This window comes from Ochotona princeps, chromosome 1 (assembly GCF_030435755.1).
Source record: "Ochotona princeps isolate mOchPri1 chromosome 1, mOchPri1.hap1, whole genome shotgun sequence".
NCBI lineage: Eukaryota > Metazoa > Chordata > Mammalia > Lagomorpha > Ochotonidae > Ochotona > Ochotona princeps.
In genome coordinates, this window is record NC_080832.1 from 7,482,425 (window position 1) to 7,509,508 (window position 27,084).

The 27,084-nt window shown below is 53.5% G+C and overlaps 1 protein-coding gene across 2 annotated transcripts in view; it reads right to left on the minus strand.

Moving 5' to 3' along the window:
• Nucleotides 1-24,709, minus strand: part of TMEM181 (transmembrane protein 181) — a 51,881-nt gene extending 27,172 nt beyond the window's left edge. Inside the window, exons 1-4 of one of the 2 annotated variants that reach the window (XM_058661111.1) lie at nucleotides 24,587-24,709; nucleotides 10,382-10,485; nucleotides 3,790-3,845; nucleotides 640-730 (exon numbers count right to left, since the gene is read on the minus strand). In XM_058661111.1, the coding sequence (XP_058517094.1) occupies nucleotides 640-730; nucleotides 3,790-3,845; nucleotides 10,382-10,485; nucleotides 24,587-24,594 (259 nt within the window). In that variant the 5' untranslated portion in view covers nucleotides 24,595-24,709. Of the gene's footprint in view, nucleotides 1-639; nucleotides 731-3,789; nucleotides 3,846-10,381; nucleotides 10,486-19,209; nucleotides 19,349-24,586 lie in introns of those variants that run through there. The other variant, XM_058661060.1, reaches the window with a different exon arrangement.
• Between the last annotated feature and the right edge of the window lie 2,375 nt (nucleotides 24,710-27,084).

Sequence of the window (27,084 nt, forward strand, 5' to 3'; positions counted from 1 at the left end):
CCTCCCTAGGGTGACACAAAATGCACATGTTTCAGCTGCACAGAGTCTGTGACACGCCACAGACACTCTGGGCCAGGGCTCTTCAGCCTGACACAGCCGACACTCAGGAGAACATCCTGCGGGAGGTGGGGGGCTTCCAGGCAGGGTGGGCTGTTCAGCTACATGGCTGGCCTCCAGCACTCCCTCCCCGACAGCTGTGACTACCAAAACCACCCCAGACATGCTCGGGTATCCCTGGGGTGCAGACTACTTGGGTGCCCTGAAGAGACCACCTCGGACTTCCATGTATCACTACTGCTAATAACGCACCTGTCCGGACAGGTCCTTTCACCTCCAAGCATGATGCTTCGTAGGAAGGAAACTACAAGGAAATCTCGGGCACCATACTTCGAGACAGAGAAAGATTTTACCTGCTAGCTCACTACCCAAATACACAAGGGGCAGGACCAGACCAGGAACTCAACCCAAGCCTCGCATGTGGGCAGCAGGGACCCGCCTACTCGAGTCCTCACCTTCTGCCTCCTGGTGTGCATCGGCAGGAAGCTGGGTGGGAAGCAGAAGTGGCTCCTGAAGCAGGCCCTCTGATGTGGGACACCTGACCATCACCACGGGGTGAAACACCCTCCCCAGACGCCATACCTTTTGACTGATTCAATTCAACCACACATGTCAGCCACAGCTGCTGATTATACTTCGACAGTGGATTTGAAGGTATCTGAATCGGCTTTAGCTGCAGCGGAGAGAAAAGGAAAGGATCTCCAGGGACCACTGAGCAGCCAGACCATCATCTCCACACTCAAGAGTCGCATTTAGCAAAAGGCCTCGCGCTAGCCCTGACACACCAGGACGATGAGTCTCCCCAGGAGAGCAACGTCTTGAGCTAAGACTCACTCTCGTGGTCCCACCAAGGCCTGGCAGCGGGGGCGCGCACCTGCAGCAGCCTTGGGACAATGGGCTTATCTCCATCACAGGAAAAGAGCAGAGAGATGAGACATGGAGTAAGGGTAGACTGGGGCACCAAAGAAATGACTTCCGGGTCACAAGACCATGTGTCTTGATAATTGCTTCCTTGTATCAGCATGCCAGACATCTACAAGTCCAGGACAGAACTAGAGGCAGGCCACGCTCCCAAGGACCCTCCTGAAAAGCACAGGCTGGGTCTGGAAGCGGAAGGCCAGGGGTCTGAATGCATCAAGGCTGCACAGGAAGTGCTGCTTTGTTTCATCACTTCCGTCTCTGTGAAGCTGCTAGCAACCAGTGACTTGCCTCAAAGCCACCAAGGCGATGGACCCCATCAGGCATGATACCCAGGGCCCTTCACAAAGTCTGTGGGAAAATGGAATTAAAGGTTGCTTTGGCACATTGCTGGGGTCCGCGCAATAGGTGTGGATGACACGAAGGTGTGACAAGAACAGCTTCCGTTTGGCAAGGCCCGGGGCAGCTTCCCGCTGTATGGCAGGGCCTGGCAGATGTCTCTGCAACCACCTGAACACAGTTCCAGCTCCCTTTGCAAGCACACTCGACCACCCTGCTAAGAATTCTGTAATCTACTGAGGCATTTTTGTTTGCCCGTGAGATGGTTTTGACAACCACTGCGAGCTTGGGAGTTAATGCTGCTGCTAACGTCTTGGTGAGTGGGCCTTTAACAATGTGTGCTGTCTCAGTTGCTCTTATGGCCCTTTGGCTGGAAGGGCTCAAGAATGTCTGTACTAACATCGTAATACATGTTGTCAAACTAACTTAGGGCTATTGAGTCCATGGGTGTAGTGGGAATCTGTTTAGGGTTTTCTTTCCTTGACCTTTAGGTTTCTCCTTCTGTGATATATTTTCTCCTCTGATAAGCTGTAGAATGAGAATTGTAGTAGGAGTATATTGCTGATCAATATGTGTTGTCTACTGAGGAATTCCTGGCTGCAGCATCAGAATGGATAATGACCTGCCTTAAGGTGAAACAATTTGCAAAATTATCTTTGGAAACACCCACTTGTCCATTGTAGAGTTGAAATCAAAATGGAGTAAACATGGCCCATTGCTAACTGCAATTCTTTTTGCGTTTATAACTCCTGCTTCACTTGCTTAGCTAACAAACTGTGTGAGCTTGCAGGCCTAATGGCCAACATGACCTTTAGTGCCAATTGCCCCAATCCCCATAAACCAAGGCCCCAGCCTTATTACCCATAGATAATTCAAGATTGGGGTCTGGTTGGCGCCCAGGCCTGAGGAAAGCAGGCAGGGGCTGGCAAGCCGAGATAAGCAAGGAATGCATAATCCTTCCTCACTCACCTGTTATAAATTGTGCCCCCTTGAAGCTATGTCAAACTGCCCCTAAAGAAAACTTTGTAATTGTACTGCTCAGGGCCTGCACTCTGTGGTTGAGTGGATGAAATACCATGACGTAAAAGGTCTGTGCCAGAGTTTGTGACTGCTTCTGTATAAATAAAGATGACAGCTTCCTTGCATTGTCCATTTTGATCCTGAAATTGTAGTGGTCCGTTTGTTTTCTCTCTACATCTATTTCATGCACCCTTCTTGAGTTCTGAACTCGGCTGGAACTGGCTTCCGGCAGCACATGCGTTTGTCAAATGGATTTTTCACAATACACACTTTCTCTAAGAATTTCCTGGTGAGCCCACAGCTGGCCCTCCATGCCCATAGGCTTTGAAATGGGATTTGACACCCTAAGATCACCAACAATAGGGCAAGTAAAACATGACCCGCATGGAAGAGACTTTCCCGCTGTTACTCTCTAAGCGATACAAGGCAGCCCCAATTCACTCAGCTCTCCCCCTGCCAGGAACCCCAAGCAGCCCAGGGCCTAGGAGGACACGCATAGACCACACATTCTTTGGCACCTGGGACTCGACTCCAGCATTGTGGAGGAGTTCCTGGACCCGGGCCCAAGAAGGCCAAGAGACAGGTGTATTGTCCCTGTTCTGATGGCAGTCTCTCAGCAGCATGTCAGCCTGCAGGGACAGCTGCTGCTTGCAGCATCAGGGAGTCACACTCCAGGTGACAAAGACTTGGAAAGACCAACATCTCTCAGGAGACACAGCAAAACAAAAGGTGCGAAGAGAGTGCTCAGACAGTGCCAAGCCGGGCAGGCAGAGGCCTGCCACACCAGGAAGAGCTGGACCATTATTCTCTCTAAGTCTTTTGGAAAAGCTACGGAAGTAGAGAGCTGACAGGGTGGGGGGACTGAGTGAAGAGGGACTCTGGGTCCCGCAGGCAGACTGCAACTATGCCCACCTCAGTGCCCTGGAGATGCAGGGCACATATTTAACAGAAACACAGGGCGTTCCTGCTGCTTGGGTTCTCCTGAGTATTCATAAAAGAAAACCAAAGTCTCCCATGGAATGGACCAGTTTTTCCTCTAATTATGGCATTGAATCAAGGCACATACACACACAAGGAAGCAAAGCAGTTCATTTATCCTGATTCATGCAAGAGGAACTCAAGAATCGTTGGAAAGAATGGTTACCATGAGAAAACGGACACCAAGCTGAAGTCTCTCGGACAGACTGAGTCAGACGGGCCAGGCCGCGGGCTATCCCAGTCAAAACCTCCTCCCCACTGGGCTCAGGGACACGAGCAGCAACCCCTCCCTGCAATACCATTCTCCCCAGGGACGCAGGTGCTGGTTACAGGAGACGGGGCAGTCCTGGCCAGCAAGAAGCCAGCAGGCAACACTGGCATGAGGACTGTCCTCAATGGCAGCTGACCCTAAACCCTAAAGACCCTCTCACCTGCGGGATGCCCAGCCAGCTCCCACGTCCATGCACCCTGACTTACCTTTCTGCTATTATTCAGTGAAAAATTAGCTGCAGAAGTCTGGATCACTTTGGGTCCTAGTATACAAGAGAGAAACGGGGGGCATGTTTTTATTGATCATTTATTGTTCAAATACTAAAAGGACTCACAGTCTATGGACGTGGACTTACTCCAGAATTCTCATTCTCTCTCTCTCTCACACACACACACACACACACATACACGTTGTGTGTGTTCTGCTGGGTGTCAGGTTTCCCAGCACACACCGACACTCTCGGACAACACATGAGTTCCCATGGGAAGCCCTCCCCCGTGCTGTCCACACAAGTTCTCTCTAAAATCATCAACTCTGCAGACACTGTGGTTTGTGAAGGATGTGGGTCTCTCCTCACAACCAGGACACGTTCATCTGATCTTCCAGAAATATTAAGTAAAGCTATGAATAAATACAATATATACCAACATACAAATAACAGCATATAGCTTTAAATTTTTTTTATTGAAGTTTATTTCAAAGATGAGGCGATCACAGGTCCATGTGGGTTTGTTCAGGAGTGGAGAGGATCAGGACGTGGGCAGGACAGGAGGAAGTTTGTCTTCCATGCTCTGTTCCCACATGTCAGTCTTCCTACGATACTGGGAAGGGGAGGGCTTCATGATCCCACCCCAGATCCTCATGGAAGGCAGGTACTTCCTGGGGAGCAGTCACACTGCATGATACAGAGAGCAGGCGGAGTGCGGCTCCCAGCCTGCCCTAAGCTGGCGACCTACCCGTCCCATCTCACTCCCTCCTCAGAGATTCTGCTGAAGGATACAGAATCACCACATCTTCCGAGGTTACTTCTGCTGCTCGGGGAAGAGGGCTTGCCTCTCCTGGGTTCTCTCCTCATCTTTTCATCTAATTTCCCAAGCCAATGGTTGTGTCTCCTACATCGTCATCATTATCCTGAGGTGTAGCTGGCTTCGGTGCACATGAGTCAGCACCGAAAGTAATCAAATCATGTGACATGTGTGTTAGGGCCAGGCCACACCCCCACAGGTTCTGAGCCCTGAGACTGGAGTTCCTGACGTGTCCGAGGCTTCATAAGATGGAAGGATATGCTGCTTGCTGACGCCAGCAGCCACTGGTAGGCCTCCCCGGACAGTGGTGCAGCAGCCTGGGCCGGGAACCCCAGCATGACAGCTCTTTAGGACCCAGCCGTAGCTATCAGATGTGCTGATGGCTGTTGACGCCTGGTCCAGGAAGCCCTCCAAGCCATCTGTCTGGCCTGCCCTCAGTCCCGGCTCAGTCTATGGCTTTTCCAGAAAGAACAAGGGTACAAGTTGCATAGCTTGATTCTCAATTTAAAAATTTACTTATTCAGGCTGGTACTGTGTCATTAGAAGATTAAGCCGCTGCCCACAGTACCAGCAGCCCATATGGGTGCCAGTTCCAGTCCTGGATGCTCCTTCCAATCCTGCTCCCTGCTAATGTACCTGGGAAAGCAGCAGTGGATGGCACAAGTGTTTGGACTCTGTACCCAGGTGGGAAACCCAGGAAGAACCTCCTGGCTCCAGGCTTTGGCTTGGCTCGTCCTGGCTGACACAGCCATTTAAGAAGTGAATCAGCAGATGGGAGATCTATCTATCTATCTATCTATCTACCTATCTAACTCTTTCTTTCTTTCTTTCTTTCTTTCTTTCTCTCTCTCTCTCTCTCTCTCTCTCTCTTTTTCTTTCTCTCTCTCTCTCTCTCTCTCTCTAACTCTCTTTCAAATAAGTAAATAAATTTTTAAAAGAAACTTCTGCAGATACACAGGTCATTTAAGACACCATTTTCAGGGATTGGCGGCATGGCCTAGTGGCTAAAGTCCTCACCTTGAACGCCCCGGGATCCCATATGGGCACCGGTTCTAATCCTGGCAGCTCCACTTCCCATCCAGCTCCCTGCTTGTGGCCTGGGAAAGCAGTTGAGAATGGTCCAATGCATTGGGACCCTGCACCCGTGTGGGAGACCTGGAGGAAGTTCCTGGCTCCTGGCATCGGATCGGCACAGCACTGGCTGTTGTGATCACTTAGGGAGTGAATCATCAGATGGAAGATCTTCCTCTCTGTCTCTCCTCCTCTCTGTATATCTGACTTTGTAATAAAAACAAATAAATCTTTACAAAAAAAAAAAAAAGACACCATGTTCGGTTCTTTTGTGAGTATTCACTCGGGAGGGAATGGCTGATCTTGCAGTAATTTGCAGGGAGAACCTCACCTACACTTACCCTAATTACTGATGAAGAAGAACTGGTCTCTGTCATCTTGTTGTCCATCTGCATCTGCTTCCCAAATGCCTCACAGCTTTTCAGTGCCTTACTTACACCCTAAAGTTACAGCACCAAACTTCAACTTAGAGCAGCTCAGCATCCAGAGCATAACTCTGCCGCCTTACAGCCCCTTCTGTGCCTCCTTCATTGCTCATGTCACAATTTTGACTACGTCTTATCTTTATGTATTGCCCAAGACCTATTAAATTTTAATGCATTCATTTTTTAATTATATCAAAAATAAAATGCGGAATTACAAATCAAAATTAAAATATTAGTTTTTAGACTAAGTATACAAGTCTCATAAAAAATAAGAAGTGGAGGCACATACCATTGCTACAATACTATGAGCATTCTCTAAATCAGATTTGCTTATTTATTTGAAAGGTGGTGTTAGAGACAAAATCTTCCACCCTTGGGCTCACTCTCAAAATCACTGCATCAGGCCAAAGTCAGGACCCTGGGACTCCATCCAGGTCTCCCGTGTGCACAGAAGGGCCTCAAATACTTGCACCATCCTCCGCTGGCCTCTTGGGTGCAGTAACAAGCAGATGGATCCCAAGTGTAACAGCTGGGACTTGGTATACAAGAGAGTAGCATCACAGGTGGTGCTTTAGGCACTGTACCCCCAAACCTGCCCTATTACGAGCTTTAGTAATTACCCACGGGGTTGCCTTTACTGAGATCACACGAACGGCTGTCTAGTACCCTTTCGTTTCCATCCACAGGACTCCCTTTAGTAATTCTTTCAGGTAGGTCTACTGGCAACAAACTCAGCTTTTGTTTATTCAGGAAGATCTTGACACTAGCACATAAGAACAGACTGAGTCCCCTTGCTGGCGCACTCTCCAAATGCCAGAAGTGTCTAGGACTGGGCCCCGCCTCAGCTGTGAGCAGGAGAGGCGGAGTTCAGTTCCTTAGGACACCAGCCCCGCCCCTGGGGTGCACTTCAGCAGGTGGCTGGACTCGGGAGCCGGTCATGGGACCCAGGGACTCTCCTACAGGACAGGCACATGTCAACTGCTTGGTCACTGTCCTCTCACTGACAAAGCAGAGCTCTGCCGGCTGCCGACCCTTGGCTGACGGGTGTCTCAGCACAGTGGCTGTCTCAGCCACTGTGGCCTCCAAGGTTTCCCATGAGTATCTGCTGGACAGCTTATTGAGAATCTCTCGTATGGGATAACTCAGGGTTCTGTCTTCAGCTTTGCACAGTCTGTAATGTGAGTCTCTGAATTACTCCTCCTGTGCGCCTGTTGTTCCTGAATATTTGGATTTGTGTCCTTCACCAAATCTGAGTTTTCCACTGCTGTTCCTCTGATTACTTTCTCTGATCCTTCTTTGTTTTTTTTTCTCCTGAGATTCCCACTTGTACAACCTGGTCTGCTGGGTGCATCCCAGGGCCCTCAGGCTCTGTTCACCTTTTCTTCAATCTCTTTCTGTTCCTCAGAATAAGGCGCCACCATCCTGCTCCAGGGGCACTGTTTTCCAGCGGCCTGTGAACAGCCCAAGGGGAAGCTCATTGCCGTTCTGGCACTCGCTCCAGACTCCCTCTGTGGGTGTGCTGCGTCTCCCCCGGTCCCTCCATCCGGGGCACGCCTCCTCTCCTGCCACACCGTCTCAACAAGGGCATTCAGTGGTTTCTCTTTCTGAGCTGGTGTCTTTCTCTGGGAAGGTTCTATGACTTGCACAGGTTCTGTCCCTGCACAGGAGCCTCGTTCCTTTACCCAGGAGAGAGCTGGATCAACTCCAAGACCCCAGAGGATGCGTGAAACTGCCCAGAGCGCTGAATCCCACGTACACCACCACTGTCCCTATACATACATCCCTATGATAGATTATAAATTAGGTCCACTAAGAGCTGAACAATAATACAACAGAATACTCCTTAGAAAATGGGACTGTTTACTTCTGCCACTTTTTAGTTAAGGTTGGATCACAGTTGCCACGGGCAACTGAAGCTGCAGCTGTACATCAGGCCTTGGTCCTCAACATCTGGCTCTAAAAGGGAAAGAGAAAATGAAGCGCGGTTGGGGCAGACTGTTGCTCCAGCCCTTTCAATCACCTGGAACTCATTTCAGTAGGGCTGACAGCCATGGGAGGAGGAGCAACAATGACCAGCCACCTCACCGTAGCTCTGTGATTACAGTGATCAGAGCGGGGGGCCTGCTGTGGCTCCTGCAAGCTGTGCGCAGGCTGCTCCAGCTGCACTGACCGAAACCAGCTGCAACTTGATGTCTGAGCCTCGGCCCAGCAGCCATAATGCTCTAACAGACTCTGAAGTTCCCCAACAGCCCCATCAGCCCGACTGCACACTGCGGCCGAGACCTGAGGGGAGAGAGCCCATCCTGGGGCTCGCTGCTCCAACCCCTCCCCACAAATCCTCCTCAACTTCACAGATGCCTAGCCTGTGACTCTTCAGAGCTTTAGCTGCAAAGGAAGTCGTCAGGGCAGACACAGTAAATCTCAGTGACGGTGGGAACTGCACTTCCTCTAAAGCGCATGCCTCCACCTTGTGCTGGCAGTTTTCTGGGCTGCCTAGTGACCAGCCTGCCACCACAGCTGTTCACGAAGAGCAGGAGATATGCTTGGAGCTGCGTCAGGCAGCACGGCCCCCTCTCCAGGCTGCATCTCCAGTGCTGAGACGGACATCTCTACATAGGAAGCAGGTTTGCATCCACAATGAGGCTTCTTCTACAGACTGTCAGTCCGAGTGGACCCCTGACCCACGAAGTCTGGAAAGAAGGGGAACCCAGCAGATGGGGCGGGCATGTGGCACGCAGTCAGGCTGTCCCTCGGGGTGCCCACGCCCCCCCGGAGGGCCTGAGCTTGAGTTGTGGCTCCACTTCCATCTAGCTTCTTGTGGATGCACACCCCGGGAAGCCGCCAGTCAGTATCCCAAATGCTTGGGTCCCTGCACCTGCTTGGGATCCAGACAGAGCTCCGGGTTCCTGGGATGGAAGATCTCTCTCTGACATAAAAACAACAATCTTTTTAAACAAAGCAGCAGCAGTCAGAAAAGCCTGTGCCCCAGTCTTGGTTCACCGGGCTTTCTGGGTCTTGAGCCCCTCACTTGCTGATTTGGCTGCTCAGGCTCTGAACTTGCCATCACCTTAGCACACACAGTAATCAGAGCGGGCACTGAGGATGGCTAGCTCTGTGTGCCAATGTGACTGCCCCCCAGGGGCCCTGGCATCTGTGAAGACATCTCTGAATGACACTTGTACCAGTGGCCTGAGGAAAGCAGATCTCCTTTCCCAGGGGCAGCTGCATTCAGGGCACACCTCAACAGAACACAAACTACAGGAGAATTTGCTGTCTCCGCCTCGGCTCTCTCTGCTCCCACCTGAGACAAGAGCCTTCTGCCTCTGGACTCACACTTACTCATGGACTGCGGCACCTACCACTGGTGCTCTTGGTGCCAGGCATCTGGACTTGGATGGGCATGCAGGGAGTGTTCTGGGGGCTCCAGAACCCTGCAGCCAGTTCATGATCATTAACTCCACAGACATAGGGAGACCCTCGTCTCCTGCTGGCTCCGCATGTCCTTATCTGGGCCTTGGCATGTGACTTTCTGTTTCTGCAGGAGTGTGATCACGGATGCTTGTGACAGAGTGGCTTAGGGACACCCATGCTGGCTGTGGTTCCACTGAGCCTGGAGACCAGGACAGGGACGCCTCTCCTGCCGACCCGAAAGGACGGCTGTGAGCACCAAGGAAGACAATAGTGTGGCCTGCACAGTGACTCCAGACTCTGCAGCGTCTGCTTCTGGCATCACCATCATCCCAGCAAAGTCAAAGGCTGCAAAGCCAGGAAGGCTCCAAGGTAGCTCGTCCTCTCAGGCACAGGCAACCCCACCGGGGACCCACGGACTGGGCCTGGTCGCAGCCCTGCACTACCACTGCACCTGCCCAGGCCACACACATCTACCATCCACCACCCCTACCCTGTTCCCCACAGCCTGGCCTCCTCCTGCCAGGAAGCACCCAGGGTGGGGTGCAGCCCAGTGCTCTCTGGGGAGTGTGTGTACGACTACAAAAGGTGTGGACTCAAGCCTGCTCAGAGCTGCCCAGGCTAACGGGAGCCCACTGTGGACACCCTTGGGTCCCGCCTTGTACCACCCCAGAAGTGGAGGAGCAGCCAGGGGTGTAGAGCCGGGCACCTCCAAGGGGGAGGGTTAAGAGAAACAGATGGCATGTGTCATGTCCCTCCATGGTGGGCTCCTGGGCACTGGCAGCTGGGATGCAGCTGAGTGGCTAGGAAGCCACACTGCAAGGGGCTGCGAGTGGCATGGTGATTCAATGATGGCAAAGGGTACTCACCTTTGATGCCCACGAAGACAGTCAGCCCAAAGCAGATGAAGAAGACGACAAACACCAGGACAAAGTGGCGCTTGGAGAGGGTATAGAGCCGCATGGGCGCCAGCCTGCGGGCAGAAGCCAGTGGGACAGTCAATGGGGGAGGGGATTATAGAGGAGGCACATGGCCTGCACACCAGCCCATGCCGTCAGCCATGCCACCAGGTGGCATCAGGCCCTGCCCGCCCAGACAATAACTCCGGCCACACCAGTCAACCCACATGGCTCTCCCTGACAATCAGCCCCGACACCCTCCGCAAGGCCTCCAGGAAGCAAGGCTACACGCTCCACTGACGAGATCCCTGCCACCATGGTCTGCAGGGAAGGCAGCCCCACTTTGCAGGCAGGGACTTCCGGGCTGTGATGCCTGTGGCCAGCATACCCCACCTCCAGCTGCCACACTGAGCCCCAGCACAGCCACGGAGGGCAAATGCAAGGCTTGATGGGAGCCCCAGACTCCAGCAGCACCACACTGCTGGGCCACCCCCCCGCTCCTGGGCCCTCGAGGGGAAGGGCAGCCTGGCCTCAGGGGCAGAGAGGGAGTCTACATGAGCAGGACCAAGCCCGCGACCTGCAGTCTGCCATTTCCAACACGTTAGAGAAACAAAGCAGGGGGCTGGGAATATTGGAAAGTCAGAGAGGAAGATCTTCCGTCTGTTGATTCACTCCCCCCACAGCCCACAACTTCTTCCGGGTCTCCCACATGGGTGCAGGGTCCCAAGGCTTTGGGCCATCCTCAACTGCTTTCCCAGGCCACAAGTAGGGAGCTGGATGGGAAGCAGGGCCGCCAGGATTAGAACCGGCACCCATATGGGATCCCAGTATATGCAAGGCAAGGACTTTAGCTGCTAGGCTACCATGCTGGGCCCAACTGCCTTAACTCATTCAGGACTTCCTGTATCCGGGGATAGAAGTGCCAGACGATGATGGCTGGAGGCCTGGGGGCCCTGGGTGTGTCACAGCGCTCAGCCTCATCCCCAGAAGCAGTTTTGCTTAATGTGGGACAGGGCAATGACCCAACTAGGCTGCACACTCCAAAGCCATGGCAGGGACCCCACCAGCAGCCCTGGATCCCTCCCTAGGCCCTACAGGGAGACCCCAACATCAACAGGACAAGTGCAGAGGAGGGGCTGACACCAGCAGGAAGCGAGCCCCAGAGGCTGTTGACTTTCACACAGGTGTGTGCACACACACCCCTCTACACATCCGTGACTTCAGGGCAGAAGTCAACTGCTGGGCTGGCTGGCTTCCAGGGCAAAGGTGAGGCTCAGGAATCAGCACTGCTGTGACGTGGCAGTGCTGCCACGCTGGCCAGGAGGACGTACTGTCCCCAGCCTCAGGCCAGCGTCACCAAGACCACTGGGTGAGGGAACCAGCAGGTCACGCAAGGTCTCCCCAGCACACCAGCCCAACCGTGAGCTGCTACCGGCCCTGCCGGGGGAGTGTCGCGAACACCGAGCCCGGTTACTCGAACAAATGCCACGAGTCGAGAGAATGGATGCTTGCAATCAAGCGTTTATTCAAGCGAGCACACACTAAACAGGACGGGGGAAGCCACCGAGAGCACCCTTGACTTCGGCCTTGTGGAAGTCTGCTGGGCCTTGGTTCCGGCCTAGTGGGAACCTGCTGGCTTTCGATGGAAGCCCGAGAGGTTTGGCTCCGGTCTAGTGGAAGCCTGCCGGCTTCAGTGACTGGGACCAAGGCATGGGTTTTTATACAATTCAGTGGGTCAAGCCAGTAGTCGTTACATTTTGATTGCTTATTACATGTTATCTATCAACAACATTTGCTTTCTCTTAGTTCTGAGAAACATGGTTTTTTACATATTTATCAAGACACAGTTTCTTCTTCTTTTATCATTTTTACCATAACTTGTTTTTCATGACATGCTTACGTACGTTAGAGCTTCTTAACAGGAATGATAGGAGAGAGCTTACGTACACTGGGGTTTCTTGACAGGAGTGAAAGGAGAGGTGGCCCCATTTCACCAGTAGTTTAGGAAGATGGAGTCACCTCTGTTCAAAAGCTCCAACATACATACTATATCCATTATTAAGTCACAGCATAATTCACATAAAAGGTCTATTATTATAGCTATTTCCGGGTCATCAATCTCAGACAAAAGTGTACTAATATTAAGGATAATTAAGATTATTGATAATATTACTACCCATATTTCCCATAGATTCATTTTTATCTATACCCATATTATTGATGGAGCAGTCTAGATGCAGATGGGAATAAATACTTACAACCAGACTGTTCCCATCAGGGAGAGACCTGATCCTATCCAGATGTGGTACCCCACAGATGATGGGAGCCCAACAGCCTCAAAACACCAAAGCAAGAAACGGTCTCCAGGACAGTTCGGTTTACAGCTGGGAACACTGAGGCTGGAGACAGTGGACTTGTGCAACATGTCACAGCACTGCCCGCTGGGGGAGAAGGCAGGATCCAAGTGCCAGCAAACCCTTCTGGGACACTGGCAGCACTGCGAGGGCCCCACTCCGGCTGACTGGCAGGTCACTTGACTCCCACACCATCTGCACTGAGGCTGCTTCCACACTGTGCCCTCCATGCTGAAGGCAAGTGACACTATGCTAAATGGGTGACGGGGTGCAGTCTGCATGCTGTGGCAGCCACTTTGGAGTAAGGCAAAGGCAGAGGAGTCCCACCCACCCCCCTCTCCACCCACCCTGGCTCCAACCCCCAACAGGGCTCTCAGGCTGAGCTGCCTGACTGGCCTTACTGAGAAGGAGAAGCAGTGGGAGCAGCTACTTTGTATCTTTAAAATGCATTATATTGGCCCTGAGTGGTTTGCAGAAACAGAAGAACAGTAAACTTCCTTCGGGACTAGGGAGGGGAGCTTCTTCTGGTCCTTACTCGGTTCCAACTTTGGATCCCCACCCTCTCTTACAATGACTATCAGGGTCGCTCCGGAGGCCCCCCTCCAAAAAAAAAATTAGAGTAGACAGACAGAGAACAACAAGGAAAGCTTAGAACCAGACAGGAAACAGCTCGGACTCACACATACCTTACTAGGTAGGACACAAAGATTAGTTACTCCTCACTAGGGTATTGAAGATTTCTCTGCACACCCCTCCTAAAACTATTCTGCACTTCAACTGTTGACAAAGGCCTTGTAAGATTTATAAGCCAGTTTAGACTATCCTAAAATCTGCCAAGTTCAGCAAAATCATGCTTCAACACAATAAACTGCTAAATACTAAAATGAAAATAGACACGAGACAGCTGAATAGTACCCTATAGCCACTTCAAGGTGTATAGCAGCCAGTTCTGTGTATAAACAAAAATTGAAATGTCAATGAAGTAGTCACAGGATGTGGTTAAGAACTTGCATTGTTTTAACATATTAATTACTCAATACCATGTCAATTAATTCCATAACGTTATAAAATGTTGTTGATGTTGTGCTGGGGCTTTCAATTGATCGGGATGATACTCTGCCAGCTCTACCTTCAGACCAGAGATGGTCTCCCCAAGAAAGTGTTGAATTTATCTGGACAATAAGATGCTGGACTCTATGCTTGGTATATGTTTGCAAAGAAAGAATCTTGACTTAATTTGAACTGTAATACTACAACAAGATGGAGGAACCCACCACAGGGGGAGGGCACAGAGAGGGGTTGGGGGAATCCCAGAGCCTATGAAACAGTGTCACATAATGCAACGTAATTTTAAAAAAAAAGAACAAAAGAAATGCATTATATTGGCAACTGGCGCCATGGTCTAGCAGCTAAAGTCTGGCTAAAGTCCTCGCCTTGAACTCACTCAGATCCCATATGGGCTTTGGTTCTAGTCCTGGCAGCCCCGCTACCAATCCAGCTCCCTGCTTGTGGCCTGGGAAAGTAGTTGAGAATGGCCCAAAGCCTTGGAATCCTGCACCCATGTGGGAGACCCGGAACAGACTTCAGGCTCCTGGCTTCAAATTGGCTCAGCAGCTCCTGCCGCTGCAGTCTCTTGGGGAGTGAATCAACAGACGGAAGATTTTCGCCTCTGTATATCTGACTTTGCAATAAAAATAAATAAATCTTTCAAAAAATGCATTATATTGGCAGGCCTATGACTGTTGCCTAGTGGCTAAAGTCCTTGCATGCACCAGGATCCCATATGGGCACCAGGTGTGTGTCCTGGCAGCTCCACTTCCCTTCCAGCTCCCTGCTGTGGCCTGGGAAAGCAGGGAAGGATGGCCGTAAGCCTTGGAACCCTGCACCCCTGTGGGAGACCCGGAAGAAGCTCCTGGCTCCTGCCTTCGGTTGGCTCAGCTCTGGCATTTGCGGCCTCTTAGGGAGTTAACCAGTGGATGGAAGATCTTTCTGTCTCTCCTCTTCTGTAAATCTGACTTGCCAATTAAAAAAAAAAAAAAGTAAATCTTTAAAAAAAAAAAAAAAAAGACACATTGGCCTCCAGAAAAAAAGAAAAGTGGTGCAGCCTGAGGCCAAACGTGCTGGCACAACCCCTCCCCCAGGGCGGGATGGCTGCAGCATCTCCCTGTCCTTAAAAGGTTATCAGGGAATGTCCAGGCAAAACCCCTGCCTGAGGGCACAGTGGGGCCAGGCTGGCTGCAGGCAGGCAGGACCACAGGCCTGCTGCCTGCTCTCCCTTGTCTTCACACGCCACCCACCGGGAAGTCCCTGGGCACCCTCCCGCCAGGAGACTTGGGCCCAGAGCCCTTAGCAGCCCCACAGCCAACGCAGGCTGGGGACAACGTCCAGACAACACGAGCCCACCTGACGAGGCCTCCCAAGCTGCCATCTGAAGCGTTAGGCAGACAACTAGCCGTTTGACAGCTCAGAAACACTGCCAATTTCAGCCAAGTCAGCTCCACAAGTCCAGACGGCAGCTCCGCCCGAGAAGTGAACACTGAGGGACAGGAGAGGCCTCTGCCAGACCACCCCCCATGCTGCAAGACCAGAGCCCTTCCAGCCCAGGCACCACACCTGCTCCTGCCCCAGTCACCTCCCAGCTGAATGTTGGCCCTGGTTACAAGACAGGCAGGCTGCAGGGACCCAGACAGCGGCGCTCTCCACTCAGACGGGCAGGAGGGTGCGCTGGCCACACGCAGCACCCCTGTGATGCAGAGACAAGCAGGGCCACCATTGAGAGGCCTGACCCTGGGCCTCCCTGTCCTCACCCCATAAATCACACCTGTCACCACTTCACTCTCCAGGCAAGTTCCTGGGCCCTGCTGGTGCTCCAAGCAGCCTTCCTGCCTTCAGAAAACAGCCTGGAGCAGGCATTGTGGCACAACAGGGTAAACCGCTGTCTGGGACACAGGCACCTCCAAACCAGAGCGCTTGCTCAAGTCTCGGCTGTCGCACTTCTAACCCTGCCTCCTGCTCATGCGTCTGGGGAGCAGAGGATGACTCAAGTACATGAGATCCCGTCACCCACGGGGGAGACAGGGATAGCAGCCCTGGCTGCCCACTTCAGCCTGGCCCAGCACCAGTACACCAGCACATGAAGGTATTCACTCATGCTCATTATTCATTCATTCTCTCAAATATTCTAATTAATTAAGGGGGCATTCCAGCAACCTGCCCACATTTACTCTATTGTGAAATACAAAGACCTGCATTGCTTTATGGGCAAACTGAACCCTTAGAAGCAAAGGAAACACCTGATTCCCCTGCCCGTGTCCTACCTCTGTCCTCTCTTCTCCATCAGAGAGCTCAGGGTCATCTCAGCCCACCTCCTCTCCCCGATGCCCCGGCCAGCAGGCAGGTGGTAAGTCCCGGCTTCCTGGCACCCAGGTCCTCGACGCTCCTCAGCAAGCCAGTGCCACGCCTCCCAGACCCAGCTTCCCTCGTGGCTTCTCACAGCCAGCCTCTGAGGAATCCTGGATCCAGCCCCCTGCATGCCTCCTGAGGGCGTACCATGAGGACCCTGTCACAGACTCAGAGTAATTAAGTGGTCTGCCTCACCCTTGACGGCAAGCAGTGAGTCAGCAGCACTCAGTCCCAGGAGCCAGCCATCAGAGGTCCGGTCTCTAACAACCCCCAACACAGCCAAGCCAGGCTTGAGCTTTTCACTCCCATGCCAACCTCCTGACCTGAAAGCTCAGGTGCACCCCCATCCCGACACAATCCAACTTACCTGGCCTTCAAGGCTCCCCTGTGTGCCCACGTCCCTCATGGACCATGCTGCACAGCTGAGCACTGACGCCAGGCCCAGGGTGTCTACGTGGCGAGCGTGGAGGTGGTCTGGACGGCTGTGTCTTACACTAGAGGGCCTGGCATCCAGCCCCAGCTGCCCGCGGGCACAGCCTGGGGCACAGCAGGTGGCAGCCCCGGAGTCGAGTCCCTCCCACCTACAGAAGACCCAGACAGTGCCCTGCTCCTGGCTTTGGCCTGGCCATGTGGGCACTCGGGGAGTGACCAGATGGGAGCCCCTCGGTCTCTATTCTAGTCTAACTCCAATGGATATCTACTCCCATCAACTCTGTCGGCTCTTTGACAAGTGTCCGTGGAGCTCCCTCAAGTTGCTGGTGAATCTTGGGAAGCAGTGTGGGGGCTCCCTGACTCCTTGCAGGCCTTGGGCAAGTCCAGCCCAGCTTATGTTTCCAGCCTGGCTAACCAGGGCAGGAAGTCTTCCTACCTCCCCCACCAGCTCCTGATAGTGTCGATCTCATCGGGCAGGACAGGAGGTCCTGAGCTTTTCCCTCTGGGCCCAGGCACCTTTCCCACACCGGGCAGCAACACACACTCTAAAACCTTGGTCCAGGGGAGCCTCCTGCCCTGGAAGATCTCAGACACAGCGAAACGGCCATCCCGGGCCCTTTCTAAGTCATCCTCACTTTTAAAGGTGCTTTATGGCATCTGACACAAGCCTGAACACATGCAAGGCACCTCTCCTGGAACACCTCACCGAGCATGTCCATTGCCCTTCCCTGGGGTGCTGCCCAGCAAGCCCTTGGGAAGGGCCTCTCGAGCTCACTACAGTCAGGCCTCGCTGAGAGGTGCTGAGAAGGGAGACGCTCTCCTGGACTCAGGTCTGGAGTGGAGCTTCAGTGGGTTGGAGTCAGACCAGGCCCAGGTGGAGCCCACACAGGTGCAATTCTGTGAGAACTGTACCCATACACACGTCATGTCAAGACGAAATATTTAGGCCCAGCATGTGGCTCAGCGGATAAATCCTTGCCTTACAAGCACCTGTATTTTACATGGGTGCCAGTTTGTGTTCCTGGCTGCTCCACTGCCCATCCACAGCTCCCTGCTTGTGGTGTGGGAAAGCAATAGAGGATGGCTCAAAGCCTTGGGACCCTGTGTCCACTTGGGAGACCCGAAAGAAGCTCCTGGCTTCAGTTTGGCTCAGCTCCAGCCATGGCGGTCACTTGGGGAGTGAATCAGTGGACAGAAGATCTTTTTCTCTGTTTGTCTTCTCTCTGTAAATGTGCCTTTCCAATAAAAAATAAATAAATCTTGGGCCCGGTGCCGTGGCCTAGTAGCTAAAGTCCTCGCCCTGAACGCCCCGGGATCCCATATGGGCACCGGTTCTAATCCCGGCAGCTCCACTTCCCATCCAGCTCCCTGCTTGTGGTCTGGGAAAAGCAGTCGAGAACGGCCCAATACTTTGGGATCCTGCACCCATGTGGAAGACTCGGAGAAGGTTCCTGGTTCCTGGCTCTGGATTGTCACAGCACCAGCCTGTTGCGCTCACTTGGGGAGTGAATCATCAGACGGAAGAACTTCCTCTCTGTCTCTCCTCTTCTCTGTGTATCTGACTTTGTAATAAAAATAAATAAATCTGTAAAGAAATAATAAATAAATAAATAAATAAATAAATAAATAAATAAATAAATCTATCTATCTTAAAAAAAAAGAAAAGTGATGGCCTGGTTGCTGAGGCCTGGCCTTGCGCACGCCAGGATCCCATATGGGCGCCGGTTTGTGTCCTAGCTGCTCCACTTCCCATCCAGCTCCCTGCTTGTGGCTGGGACAGAAGTCAAGGACGGCCCAAGGCCTTGGGACCCTGAATCCACAGGGGAGACCCAGAGGAAGCTCCTGGCTCCAGGTTTCAGATCAACTCAGCTCCAGCCATTGTGGACATTACAGAAGTAAACCAGAAGACAGAAGAGCTTTCTCTCTCTCTCTCCTCTGTAAATGCATTTCCAATAAAAATAAAATGAATCTTAAAAAAAAAAAAAACTTTTCCTCCCGTTTTTTTTTTTTTTTGGTTTGTTTTGTTTTACCTTTTTATCGACTTTGAAGGAAAAAGGAGACAGAGCCATATTCTATCCATTAGTTCTCTCTAAATGTACATAACAGCTGGAACTGAGTCAGGCCAAAGACAGGCGCCCAGAACCCAGCCCGGGGCTCCCAGGAGCCAACACCTGCTGCCTCCCATGGTGCACTGCAGCAGGAAGCTGGCACCAGAAACAGCACCAGGACTTGAACCCGGCTGCTCAGAGTTGAGACAGCAACCCACACAGCAGCACCTGAGCCGCTGCGCCAGCCCCGGGTCCCCAGGGGCCCCTCACAGAGCTGGCGTAGCCACAACCAACCTGGCCTTTGCCATCTGCTTGTGTATAGCACAGGCCCAGGCACCCCCACACGGCCGCGCCCTGGGAGCTGGCTCCTGGAGGCCACCCTGCTGGGCCAGCTGGAAAGCCTGCGTCCCCAGCAAGAGTGCCTCTGCACACTGCGGCAGCCACGCTGTGTCCACAGAGCACCTCTCCCTCACACAGCCCTCCTGAGAGCTCATAAAACAGCCTTGCTAAGAAGAGGGGGTGGGAGGAGGGGGGAAGAGGGCATGTGACGGGCCTGACTCACCTGCGGGCCTGTGAGCGGTATGACCGCAAAGCAGCCATAATTCGGGTGGTGGAGGATGCAAGGGAACCCCACGGTGCCTTCTCAGGTGCTGGATGAACACAGGGGAAGGAAAACTCAAGCACCGAGAGCCTGCCGCCTTTCCGGAGTCCCAGGGCTGAGCAGCGCCCCAGCAGGTGGCCAGCACTTCAACTGGAGGCCAAAGGTTGGCCAGGAAGATGCGGTTTATCTCATCAAGGCACTGATCCAGCAGGTGGGCAGGACGGCACATGTATCAGCAAGCAACCAGCAGCGGAACTTTTGAGTACTGGAAATGGGCTTGAAGGTTCTACACTTGTTTCTGCATCTGGGCCAGGATTTTACTCTTTGCACCCGTCTGGCTGCCCTCTCCCAGCTCCCTGACTACGGGCAACCAAAGAGTTAGGGTTAGTTAGAGGTAGTTAGGATTAGGGTTAGGCCTGGTCTGCACCCGGACTGTGGCAGGGGCCTTGTCCTGCACGCTGCCAGAGGTGTGAGATGGGAAGGGTCTGCACAGTGTGGCAGGCAGGGAGCAAGAACTCAGCGGAGACGGCAGCCAGGAAGAGCTCCGCTTCCCCATCCCCCACTTCCACTTGGTTATTTCTGAACCCAGTTAGTCTTCCACTGCACATCCATGCAGGTGCACGGGGTAAGTGGCCGCTCCCTGCCCAGCTCCAGCCACAGGAGGGAAGCACAGGGCTGGTGCCTCCCAAGGTATCAGGCCACAGCAGCCCGATCTACACAGGCAGAAACAGGCCAAGGGGGCTTTTCCAACTGGGGTCGCAGGAGGTGGAGGTGGGATTCGAATCCACAAACGCACACCTAGTACAGGAAGGTCGGGGTGGATAGGAGGCCACCACACCTTCCCACTGGGGCTGCCTCTCCATGCAATGGGGCTGGACAGGAAAGGCTGATGGGAAGGGCAGACGAACAGCCCCGAAGTGTCATGCAGCCAGGACTATCTGCCCAACAACTCCTGCAGTTACTCAAGCTCCAAGAAAACCACCGTGTGAGCATTCAAAAGCCCAAACTTCAAGGTGCTTTTACGAGCACCTCAAGGAAGCACACATGTGAGTCCCCTCTAGACCACAAGCCAGGCTCACCCCAGGAGGCGGGGACAAGCTGCTTAGGTCACCAAATGCCCTTTCCAGGGCAAAGGGAATGCAGAGGCTGCTCAAAGACTGGTGCCTGAGCTCATTTGAGCGCAGGCAGTGTGCCAGCCCAGAGCCAGGCCCCACTGTGGCTTAGGCTAGCAGGTGCTCCGCTTAGGCCAGATGAAACAATGGCTGATGGCTGCCATCTCATTCACCGTTTCTAAGGATCATCTTGGTTGCAACAAAACATAATTCTGCTTTTTCCCCCTAAGGTAGTAGCAATTTTTTGTTTACCTTTAAAGACTGTATTTGAAAGGCAGAGCTATAGAGAAAGAGAAGAGACAGATCTTGCATCTGTTGGTTCCTTCCCCAGATGGCCACGTCAGCACCGAGCCCGGCCAAAGCTGAGAAGCAGGACAGCTGGGAAACTAACCAGCAACAAGCAGGGAGCTGCAGGGGAAGTGGAGCAGCCGGAACACGAACCAACATTCACAGGGGATCCCAGCACTTGCAAGGTGAGGATTTAGCCATTGTGCCACTTCACTGGGCCCCATATTTTTAAGGCAGATTTACAGAGGAAAGACAGAGAGAAAGATCTTGCATCTACTGGTTCACTCCCCAAATGGCCACAATAGCCAGAGCTGAGCCAATCTGAATCCATGAGCCAGGAGCTTCTTCTGGATCTCCCACGTGGGACCCTGTACCATAAGCAGGGAGCTGGATGGGAAGTGGAATAGCTGGGATCAGAACCAGCACCCATACGTAATGCCAGGGCTTGAGCTTTGAAAAACCGTAATTTCTTCAGTGGTGAGCTGTAGTCCCCGCATAAGCCACCTTCCTTGTGGACACGCTGGTGTCTGATGCTGGTCCGAGGAGATGTGGGTATGCAAAGGGGCTGTGCTGGGCCCGCCTCTCCTGGACAGGCTGGAGGGAGTAACTTGAACACGACCACAAGGGCTCACTACTGGGCTACTGGGGAACCAGCCTGGGAGTTGCAAGCAGCCAAGGCATGACGGTCTAGCTCAAGCAGCAGGGAAAAAAAGATAAACATGATAAACAAAAGAGGCCACACCCAAAAGATATTCTTAAAAATGCAACCCGGTGTTGACAGGAATGGGTCACTAACCCATTCCTTGTGTCCCCTCAAGCACAGGGACACCCCGCAGGCTCAGGACCCAAACACCACCACAGGCTCTCTCAGGCATCAAAAGGATGACAGTGCTATCCCTGCTGATGGCAAAAGAGGGGTCTCCCTAAGACACGCCTGCACACAAGCACCCCCAGGATGGAGGAAACTCAAGACACACTCCTCGCGGAGGGGTGTGGCGGGCTGTGAGCCTCTGTTGGTTTCCTCCCTCTGACCCAGCAAGTGCAGCAAGTTATTGGGGGTCTTGCCATTAACACTGGACAGCCCCAAGCACAGCAGCCATTTGGGTGTGACCCCAAATGTCCTCTCTGCCTCTCAAATTATAGGGGAAGCTGTGGTGGAGGCTGCTATCTGGCATGGCAGTGAAGATGCTGTGTGGGACACTCCAATCAGAGTGCCTGGTTCGAGTCCTGGTTCCAGCTCTCTAACACACACGCAGGAGCTCCTGCCACCCCATATGGCAAATCCAGACTGAGTTCCGGGCACTCACCTTAGGCCTGGCACAGTCCTGATGGCTGCACACATTTGGGGAGTGAGCCAGCAATGAGACCTTTCTTCTCTCGCCCCTACACCTGTCTGTCCCTGACTTCCAAATTTTTTAAAGATTAAAAAAAAAGAAAGAAAGAAGGAAAGAAAGAAACAAACACACACAACCTTGAAGCATCAAGCAAGACACACAGGGCGAGCTCAATGACAATTGCAGAGAAATGAACACAGGAAACATCGTGCCCAATGCCTGGGGGGAAGGCTCCGGCCCAGGCTGCTCTGTGCTTCACAGTTACCTGGCAGCTGTCCCAGGCGCGTCCCAGGCAATGGTGACAAGCCTGCCACCACGGCCTGAGCAGAGAAGGGGTGAAACTACAGAGTGAACAGGAGGATCTGAGGCCCCTGCCCGTGGGCTGGTTCTTTCATTTATTGATTTTATCTGGACAGAAAGAATAGTTACGTGAGCATGCGCTGGTGAGAGCTCACCTATCAGTTAGCTCCCTCCCCAAAAGCACACAGCAGCTGGGGGTGAAGGCAGGTGCCTGGGACTCTAGCCAGCCCTCAGACTGCCTCTTCCAGGCCACGCGGTGAGGGGCCAGATGGGGAAACCTGGGAGTGAATCCAGGCACCTCTACAAGGGACACAGGTGCGAACCAGCATTTTAATCAAATGTCCACTCCTGCTGTATCTTTTTGCAAGACTTTTTTATTTATTTTTTAAATTGCAAAGTCAGGTATACAGAGAGGAGGAGACACTGAAAGGAAGATCTTCCATCCGTTGATTCACTCTCCAAGAGGCCTCAACGGCAGGAGCTGTGCTGATCTGAAACCAGGAGCCAGGAGCTTCTTCCAGGTCTCCCACATGGGTGCAGGGTCCCAAGGGTTTGGGCCGTCCTCAACCACTTTCCCAGGCCACAAGCAGGGAGCTGGATGAGAAGTTGGGTCACCGGGATTAGAACCGGCACCCATAAGGGATCCCGGTGCATGTAAGGCAAGGACTTTAGCTGCTAGGCTACCACGCTGGCCCCAATTTATTTATTTTTGAGGTAAAGTGAGAGACAGAGACAGCACTTCCGCCTACCGGTTCACTTCCCAGATGGCCACAACGGCCAGCGCTGGGCAGGTCCAAAGGGAGCAGCCGGGAGATGTCTTCAGGTCACTCACATGGGTGGAGGGGTCACCTTGTCATCCTCCGCTGCTTTCCCAGCCACATTAGCAGGAGCTGGATTAGAAACGGAGCAGCCAGGACTGAAAACAGTTTACACAAGGGATGCCAGCAGTACAGGGCAGCATGCTATGCTAAACCACAGTGCAGTCCACTGTGCCTTGCCCTGTCGCAAGGTGTGGCCACGAGTCACCAGGGCCAGGGTTTGCTGTGGCCGTGTCCCCACCCCAGCCCCTGGGCAGCACACCTGCTCTACACAGCTCTACCCTCTCACTGTCTCCAGCTTCTCTTTCTGAACCTGTCGCTACTCACCTTTCTCACCGCCAAGAACACTCTGCCCTACCGGGCACCTGAATCCAAGATACACTCACTTCCAGGCTTCGTGTTGGGGACAATTTTATTGCTGCCAAAGGCTTTCATGTCAGCACCATTCTGAGCATCCAATGCCAGCAGCTGCCTGACTGGCAACTATCCCACCCTAACACCCCAACCTGCAGTGCCCATCCCTCCACGCAGTCCAGCACTCAAGCTACCCCAGGCCCGGTCCTCCAGTCCTCCCCAAAGCCCACTCTGTCCACTTTCTACACTCAGGGGACTGCTGCGTGGACGACCTGAAGCCACACCCTGTGCCTGTCACCATGGGGTGGTGGGACACAGCCACCACAGGCTGGTCCCCAATTTCAAGCTGGGCAAGTCACACAGAAAACACATGAAGGCTGCCCCCTGGAGTTATGCCAGGGTGGTCCGCTAACCCACCTCCATCTGCTATGGAAAAACCATTAAGAGCCTGAAAGTCTCCACGGAGGTGTAACAGGTCAGGTCAGTCTGGTTTCCCACGGGAAGCTAGGCAAGGAGCCACCACAGTCAGTTACGGAGTCAAGGGCCCTTCTACAGTCAGTGCATGCACAGGAGACGAGCCCACCCAGGTGACTGTCCCCTGGAGCCACAAACAAGGCGCAGACCCCACAACGACCCGGCCTCTCCTCCCCCACACGTCGCCAAGTGACCAGCCCCCACAGTCCTGGCTAACCCTGGGAGTTGGGGCAGGTCCCCTTCCGGAAGTGCTCTGCGGGACACAGCTGCGCCCAAAAAAAAAAAAAAAAAAACAAAGCGAGCTTTAGGGACAGTGTCCCTGGGGTGCCCCCGTGACAGCTTTTCCTCGTTGAAACCCCAGCCGAAGTCAGCCGCAAGTGCAACTCGGAACTCCCCAAAGCCGCCCAGGGACGCCCGCAGGCCCAGCGCACGTCACCAAACACTCGGGGGAAGCGCCGGAGGCCGGCTGCCGGGTCCCTGGGGGGAGCCGGGGTCCCCCAGCCCCGTCTCCTGCCCGCTGGCCGCCGACGGGCCCCGCGGCGCCCCGTTCCTCCTCGCGGCCGACCCCCACGTGGGTGCAGTGGGTCCCTCACGCGCGACCGCCGGGCACCCCCAACTCCCGGCGCGGGCTTTCACCCTCCCGGGGCCCGGAACTCACGGCTCCATCTCGGCGCCACGGGCCCGCCCGGCGTCGCGCAGCAGCAGCCGGGGGAGCCACAGCAGCAGCCGGAGCAGGAGCCCTCTGCGCTGCAGCCACAGCCGCAACCGGAGCGGCGAGCCCAGGAAAACTCATCAGAGCGCGACGCGGCCGGTCACGTGCGCGGAAGCGGCGCGCGGGGGCGCGCAGGCCGGGGCGCGCGCCGGCGGGGGGTGGCGCGCAGGCTCTGGGCCGGGACTCTCCATGGAAAGCGTGGAAGACTTGAATTCTACTCCAGGTCCGCTGGGGAAGGCAGTCAACGCCTTGCTTCCATCCTTTCTTCCTTTCTTCCTTTGCCCTTCTGCTCCAGGGTCTTAGTCCAAGCTTAAGATGCACCTTGAGCAGTCTGAGTGTACATTTTCCTGGACAGAGGCCCAGTAACTTCCCATGTTCCCAAAGGGGTTTGTGACCCCCAAAATGTTAAAAGCCAGGGCAAGCATCCTGCCTCTCCGTGCAACAAAGGTAAGAGCCGGCTCCTTCCGGTAGCTCTGCAAATCTTTTCCAGGCTGCAGGCTCTGCACAGGTGGTGGGTCCAGCGTCTCGGAGCAGTGCTGTCCTAGGGCAGGTGTCAGGGGCCTCATCTGCTCACCAAAGCACTTTCTCGGAATTCGCCAGGGTTTGGACATCACTGAGACTTTTCTTGGTACACTTGCAAAGATGTTCCCGATCCCCACGTTACTGGGGGTACTCACACATGCATTCTTCCTGATGTAGCCTCACGTGCAGGCATGAGGGTACAGGCGTGAAAAAAACAGTGCCCGCCAGCAGCAAACGGGCAGGTGAAGAGCCTGGAAGTTTTCTGCCCTTTGTGATCCCGCCTTGATGGCTTGGCTGGGGGCTGTGTGGATTCCGGGCCTGACACCCAGCAGGACACCTGGCAGGTCACGTAGGCAGACCACTCCTCAGGAAGGAGGTACCTGGTGTTTGATAAGATCCACCGCCCTATACTTTTTGAAAGTTGCTAGTTTCAAACCCACCAATAGAAGCCTGCTAGATCATGACTGTATAATTAATAGCCTGAAATGTATAAAAACTGGGGAGCTTGGGCTCTCGGGGTCTTTTCTCTCGGGCTCTCTCTCTGGCTTGCGGGCTTGCTAGCGCTGCGGATCCTGCAGCGGCTGCCCCTCCCCCGCCCGGCCATGCTGGGCTGGGGGAGGTGGCTGGGAGACCTAGGTTAGTTTCAGTAAACCACTTTTATGCCTTAGCACCGGCTTCAGACTTGATGATTATCTGGGGATTTCAGAAACCGGCACAACATTTGGAGGTCCCACCGAGACTACCAGGTCATCAAGTCTACAACATTTTGGGGTTCACTGGGATCCCCAGGTCATCAAGACTAAGGACGTGTGTGGTGAGTGTCATCTAACTTTTATTTGCCAGCTAGTTTTTTTTTTCAGCTGAATTTTGTTTTTGCGCCCAGCATGAGGGCAGGAATCCCTGAATGGGTTAAGTGTTTGTGCCTGGTGAGTGGGCCGGAAGGCCTCTCCAGGTGAGGCACCTTTTTGCCAAGGAGGAGCTGGTGTGTCCCCTCCCAATGTTTTTTTTATCTTTTAGTAGGCTTTTTAACTGTGTGTCTGTTTTGTCGTGAAACTGTTGTATGTTTTTGTGTCTGCCGGCTATAGGATAAATGCTTGCTAGAATAGTTAAATTGGCTGGAACAAGTTGAACTATTGACTGTAAAATCTTGAACTGTGAGAACTTTGTAAGAGGACCTCTTACCTAAATTAAATTGAACCTATGAGTGGCGTGCCGAAGTTAAATTGAACCTGTGAGTGGCCGCCTAAATTCTAATCTGAATACAGTGAGGGAAAGTTTCTCTAGATTAATTTTCTGAGCAAGCAGGACGGCCGAAAGTCTCCGGAGGATAGGGAGTCGGCAGCTGACATTACAGAGTCTGGGCGGACGCGTAATTCGGCCCTGTTGGCTGGGGCTTCCTTGGTGACGACCGGGCCCCCACGGCTGACTTTCCTGGGTCCAAGTGCCTGACCTGAGGGACTGTGGGCTCTCCCTGGTTCCAAGGTGGACGAACCAGCCTGCCTGGGTTCCGAGTCCGATGAGTTCGGAGGCAGCCTTCTAACTGGGCGTCAGGTTCGATAAGGCTTCCGCCTGCAGAGTCTGATGGGGAGGGCGGCCTCCTAGCTGGGTTCCGGATTCGAGGGGTAGGTTGGTTATTCCAAGCTCGAGAGGGAAGAGCCAGTGTCCAGGTGCCAGGTCAGAGGGACCGGTTTGTGTATGTGTAGCCTAAGTTCCGAATCCGAGTGGTTGAAAGGTGCCCTTTCCACCTGAGTTCCGGGTTCGAGAGGCTGTTATGTCTTTGTCTTGAATTGGATGTGTCCCTGTCCTGCAGCCCTGTTCTCATTTTGGGCTTGAAGCCTGAAAGCTTTCTCCAGGTGATTTTGGGTTTGGAGTCTGAAAACTCTCTGCTTCCTGGTGTTGCAGGTCGGCCTCAGCTTGGCTTT